The 5,948-nt window shown below is 52.7% G+C and overlaps 1 protein-coding gene across 1 annotated transcript; it reads left to right on the top strand.

Moving 5' to 3' along the window:
• Positions 1-3,439: 3,439 nt before the first annotated feature.
• LOC126336071 (proline-rich protein 36-like) lies at positions 3,440-5,149 on the top strand. Its single transcript, XM_049999552.1, has 2 exons — positions 3,440-4,088; positions 4,464-5,149. Exons 1-2 carry the CDS (start codon positions 3,440-3,442, stop codon positions 5,147-5,149), a joined length of 1,335 nt encoding a protein of 444 aa, XP_049855509.1.
• The last annotated feature ends 799 nt before the right edge of the window (positions 5,150-5,948 follow it).

Raw genomic sequence — 5,948 nt, 5'->3', positions numbered from 1 at the left:
CTTAGTGAACTTCTAGTACAGGAGCAGCGCAGCAAACGATGTGTTTCCCTCCACACAACAAATAGAAAAGTATATGTTCCTGCTCAGAATATCTTTCCCGTCTACAGGCGTTCCTGCCTTTTTTGAGGACGCTTGGAACTGCTTATAGAAGGCCTACCTTGCTTAAGGACAGAGAAAGTGTCTGCTATCACGAAATAAAGTGTCTCATGGAGTTATCAGGGTAATCCCAAAAGTAAAGTCTCCTATTTTTTTATGAGTACACAGACCTGTTTATTTCTACAATGGTTTACTTCAGTTTACAAGTTGAACATTTAGCTATTTTTCGACATAATCACCATTTCTGTCGATGCATTTTTGCAGACGCTGTGGCAGTTTTTGTATGCCCACGTAGTACCAGCTCCCCGCCATGCTGTTCAGAAAGTTATGAACCTCTTCTTTCATCTCGTCGTCTGAGCTGAGTCGCTTTCCGGCTAAATGATCTTTTAACCTAGGGAAGTGGGCGCTAAGTCAGGACACTATGGTGGGTGGGTGACTATGTTCCACTGAAACTGTTGCAGGAGAGCAACGGTTTGCCGAGCGACGTGTGGGCGAGCATTCTCATGGAGAATGTGTACGCCCTTGCTCAACATTCCTCTTCTCTGGTTCTGAATTGGCCGTTTGAGTTTTTTCAGAATCTCACAGTACCTGTCATCGTTCATTGTGGTGGTTCAAATGGTTCAAATGGTTCTGAGCACTATGCGACTTAACTTCTGAGGTCATCAGTCGCCTAGAACTTAGAACTAATTAAACCTAACTAACCTAAGGACATCACACACATTCATGCCCGAGGCAGGATTCGAACCTGCGACCGTAGCGGTCTCGCAGTTCCAAACTGTAGTGCTTAGAACCGCACGGCCGCTCCGGCCGGCCGTTCATTGTGGTCCCAGCGATTCACGTCCGACGACGAGGTGAAAGAAGAGGTTCATAACATTCTGAACAGTGTGGCGGCGAGCTGGTATAACTTGGGCATGCAAAAAGTGCCACAGCGTCTACAAAAACGCATCGACAGAAATGGTGATTATGTCGAAAAATACCTAAATGTTCAAGCTGTAAACCGATGTAAAAAAAAAAATGGCTCTGAGCACTATTCAACTTCACTTCTGAGGTCATCAGTCACCTAGAACTTAGAACTATTTACACCTAACTAACCCTGAGGACATCACACACATCCATGCCCGAGGCAGGATTCGAACCTGTGACCGGAGCGGTCGCTTGGCTCCAGACTGTAGAGCTAGAGCCGCGCGGCTACTCCGGCCTAAACTGATGTAAACCATTGTAGAAATAAACAGGTCTATGACTTGTGGGATTACTCTCGTAGGTGATGTTCAAGGCTGAACAACATGTGCGGAGAAATCAACGATGTTGTTTGTATTGGCAGTGTTCCGTCTGTTTTCTTTGTCTTTGGAGAGCTAGTTACATTTCTCTGTGCACGGATTTTAGGTTGCGCGTTTCTTCCAACTATTATCTCTCTAAAAGAGGAGTCAAAGGAAGTATCACTCGCGGCGCCGTGAAGAATAAGCACATTAGGGCGAGCGGCGCGGCTGGAAACTGCTCCGGCGATTGCATCTGCTCCGCGGCGGCGCTGGCGCCACTTGTTTATGCAGATTGTAATGGCTTGCGCCAACAGAACTTCATCTTGGAGCCGCCGGGGACTGAGTTAACTTTGCGCATTAACAGTAATCTCTGGCTGCGGCAACAAATGCCGGCGCAGGCCGCACCTGTTCAAACACGCGAGGCGCTAGGCAGGGGCGCGGACGGGTGGGGCACGGCAGAGCCACCTACGGCCGTACGTTTCCCCTGGTTAAACATCGACGCTAATAACCGGGCGGACCTGCGCGCGACGTTATCTCAACTTCCGCCCGCAGCCTCAACTATTTGGCGGCGAGGTGGTCTGCTGAATCGGATGTTATGCCGGCGGTGCAAGACTGAAAGCAAATATGAGAGGCGGACGAGTTGGGGCTGTACGGACACGTCGTGAACCCGAGAGCAAAATAAGTCAGAGAGTTTAAAGCAGTCTTGCTACAACCGAGCAGTCCTGCCTTTGACCACGCGTATTCGTACATACTGACCGTGCATTCCCCAGTCACCGCCGTGCTGAGCTTTAAAACTACCGTCATACGTGACTTTCATCACTTACTATTTTATTTATGTACTATGCTCTAGCCCGTTACGTATAATTTAAACACAGGCTGTATCCAGTATTTAGAATGAATTTTAATTTTTTCTGAGCAACAGTAACTAATCTTACAATATGCACTATTACATCTAACACAAACTTAATTTATGGCACCATAACTGATTCTAATGTTGACGAAGACATACGTAACTGTGTTTATCAGTAATATTTCCCAACAACTTGTTTTCCGACTATGTGTCACAGGTATAAACAATGTAACGCAACAGTGTTACTTTTACATTTATTAATGGTTCAAATTGCTCCGAGCACTATGGTCCCGTTCTAAAAATTCTAGCCAGCAAAGATTAAATGCAGTAGAGCTAAGTCATTTCAGAAACTAAAACAAAGTTTCATCATAAAAATACGGCTAAGAACTATAGAAACTAGTACAGTTTCAAAGAAATGCATATCCCTAGCTGCATACAGCCGTTGATATGTGTCAGCGGGGACAGTTGAAAATTTGTGCCCGGATCGGGACTCGAACCTGGGATCCCCTGCTGACATAGCTGACATAGCAGATGCTCTATCCATCTTTTTTTTTTCGACATAGTTCGATGCGTTTGGTCTGGGCGGACGTCACAAGACATCCATTCAAGGTGATCGTTGATACCTTGACCCCAGTTTTTTCTTTTCTTTTTTTTTTTTTTTTCATTGCAGCCCTCTGACCGAACACGCAGCAAATCTAATTTGGTTGGTTCAAATGGCTCTGAGCACTATGGGACTTAACATCTCTGGTCATCAGTCCCCTAGAACTTAGAACTACTTAAACCTAACGAACCTAAGGCCATCACACACATCCATGCCCGAGGCAGGATTCGAAGCTGCGACCGTAGCGGTCACGCGTTTCCAAACTGTAGCGCCTAGAACCGCTCGGTCACACTGGCCGGCTTACATTTACAAAAATGGGGTCAGAGGTGTCATAAAATGATGGTATACGTGTATTGCAATAAACAGATAAAAAATTTATGTCAGTTATGTAGTTAAGAATTTGAAAAAAGCCGGAAAAAATTTGTACGTCTAGAAAGACGACGTAGATTTTGATCCAATGACAGCATATGCCAGGTGGAGGAGTATAGATGGGCTGATAATGAATTCAACGTCGTCCGACAACAGATAGCGAAGTGTCATAGCTACCAGAGCGCCATCTGTGTCTACCCTTTAATAGGGAATGCTCGTAGCCAGAGGGCTCAGAGAGTGGAAAGGAAGAAGACAAAAGTCGCTGAGATGTGCAGCCGCGAGAAGGACGTACCTGCGCTTGCTAGCGACGTGAAGGGTGTCGCAGATCGACGTCCGGCCGCGCTTGCGCCGTCGACGGCCCCATCTGGCCCCCCACTTATGACGACCAGTGCTATGGCTATGGATTTGATGGACACAGCTCCAGAAACTTTGAAGACAGCGCTGTCTGTTCCGCTCCCAGATTCTGAAGATGAGAGCTCCACCGCCCCTCAGCCACGCGGACGAAGTGGGAAACAGAAGAGGAGGGCAACAGCCGCGACGTCCGCTGTTCGCAGCTCGCCGATCGAGAAGAGGGCCAAGCAAGATTTCGCCCCTGACGCTGATGGTTTTGTTCCGGCTCTGCGCACGGCAAGACGCATGCAGTCATCGACGACGCTTCCAACTGCCGTCGCCAACTCATTTGACGCGCTCGCTGACGCGCCGGGCCAGCTGCCGCGCGATCCGGCGCGGAAGAAAGACTCCCATCTTCCGCCGGTGGTGCTCCAGTTTCGGCCGCCCTATGGGGAACTGCAAAAGTTGTTGCGCAGCTGGACAACGGCCGTGTATACAGTGAAGCCTGCCGGACGAGACCTGTACAGGGTCATACTCCGAACTGCTGAAGACTATCGCCGGGTCACTCACGAGGAGTCTGAGCGTGGTATCCCGTTCTATACCCACGCTTCCGCACCTGACAAAGTCTTAAACATTGTCATTGGGGACCTCCCATTCAACATGGAAGCCGATCACCTGCATCGCGAACTCGCTGACCTGGGCTTCTACATACGGGCAGTCGTGAAGATGAAGTCGCCTAAATCGCGCGATGATATGCCGCTCTTCCTGGTTGTCTGCTCCGGCACCGTGGAGAACCGCAAACTATACCAATTGACGCGGGTCGCCGACGTTCCGGTTCAGACCGAAGATCATCGCTCGCAGAGGTGCCCTGTGCAGTGCTTTCGCTGCCAGGGAATCAATCACGTCGCGCGCCACTGCTCCATGCCGGACAGATGTGTTAAATGCGCCGGCGCCCACGCAGGAAGTGCGTGCCCCCGTCCGCCCACTGAGAAGCCGACTTGTGCACTCTGTGGCGGTGCTCACGTGGCCAGCTATCGTGGGTGTGAGGTGTGGAAGCGTGCCATCGCTCGCCAACGTAGCCAAACACCAGCGCCACATCCGAAGAAGCCAGCAACGAGACGGCCCGGCGTCTCTTTCGCGGCGGCAACGTCCGGGACGACCTCCGCCGTCCCGGCTGCGTCGGCTGCTCCTGCTCCTGCGGCATCCGAGGCTGTGCCGACACCTGAGGCTCCTGCTCCTGCCGCCTCCGATGCCGTGCCGATACCTGAGGCTCCTGCGCCTCCACCACAGCTGCTAGTGGCGGACCCGGGTACTGCCTCTCCCGGGCCGTCGGCCAAACCGCGCCCCGCCAATCGCCTGCGCGGGGGTCAGCGCCCCGTGGGTACCCAGCGCTCAGCACCGTCAGTCGAGCTGCCCCAGGTGGACTCTCCAAGCGAGTCAGTCACGCCTCCCCCTTCCAGAGACGGGGCCGCGCCGGCTGCCTCCACCGCTGACCTGGCCAACCTCGTCGCGCAGCTCACTGCCTTGGTGACCAGTGCTACGAAATTGATTGAAGTCCTGTCGCTGCAACTCACCGCTGCAGTGCCGCTGGCCTCTCCGGCCCCGACCGCTGTCAACACTCACCAGCTGCACCATGGGCAGCGTTAGAGGGCTCACGGTCGTGGCGTGGAATGCCAACGGCGTCCGCACTCAAGCTGGTGAACCTCTCCAATTTCTTCGAGATGAAGCCGTCGACGTCTGCCTTATCAACGAAACCCACCTGAAGCCTGGGGTCGACGTCAGGGCGGTCAACTACTCCTGCTATCGCACCGATCGACTGACGGCGGGTGGTGGGACAGCCGTCTACGTCCGCAATGGCATTCGTCATCACGTGATACAACTTCCACCACTGGCAGCCCTGGAGGCCACTGGTGTCGTCGTTCACACCTCGGCGGGCGCCATCACGTTCGTCGCTGCCTATCGGCTGCCGTCTCGTCCACTGGACCCTGCTGACATCATTCCTCTGCTCTCCTTGAGGGGCCAGGTGTTCGTCGCCGGGGACTTCAATAGTAAACATGTCTCCTGGAACTCCAGGATCACCAATGCCGCTGGCCGCTGCCTGCTCCGGGTAGCTGAACGACACCATGCGCTTGTGGTGGGGCCATACGATCCGACAATCTTCCCTGCCGTGGCCTCCCGGATATCATCGACATCGCGGTCGTCAAGGGCATCCCTCATCAGATCACCGCCACGACGAGGACGGCTCTGTCTTCTGATCATGTCCCAGTGGTTTTCGATATCGTCTTAGACGCCCTGCAACAGCCCAGGCGAGGCATCTCACTTGCTGGCATCGACTGGGGCAGGTTTCAAGCAGCCAAGACGGACTCATTCGCCACCGTGCCGCCCCCCTGCAGAAGCTGGAGCGGACGCAGCACTTCTGCACTTTGCGGCAACCACGATCGACGCT

This window comes from Schistocerca gregaria, chromosome 2, assembly GCF_023897955.1.
Source record: "Schistocerca gregaria isolate iqSchGreg1 chromosome 2, iqSchGreg1.2, whole genome shotgun sequence".
In the NCBI taxonomy this organism is placed as follows: domain Eukaryota; kingdom Metazoa; phylum Arthropoda; class Insecta; order Orthoptera; family Acrididae; genus Schistocerca; species Schistocerca gregaria.
The sequence above is the reverse complement of the archived record's forward strand: the minus strand, read 5'-3'. Positions and strand labels throughout refer to the sequence as shown.

Bases quoted from the DNA above. Each gene is read 5' to 3' on its own strand.
- LOC126336071 (XM_049999552.1), top strand. From the start codon at position 3,440: ATGTGCAGCCGCGAGAAGGACGTACCTGCGCTTGCTAGCGACGTGAAG. The intron at 4,089-4,463 runs GTATCCCGTTCT...GCGCCCACGCAG, and splicing joins TCACGAGGAGTCTGAGCGTG to GAAGTGCGTGCCCCCGTCCG.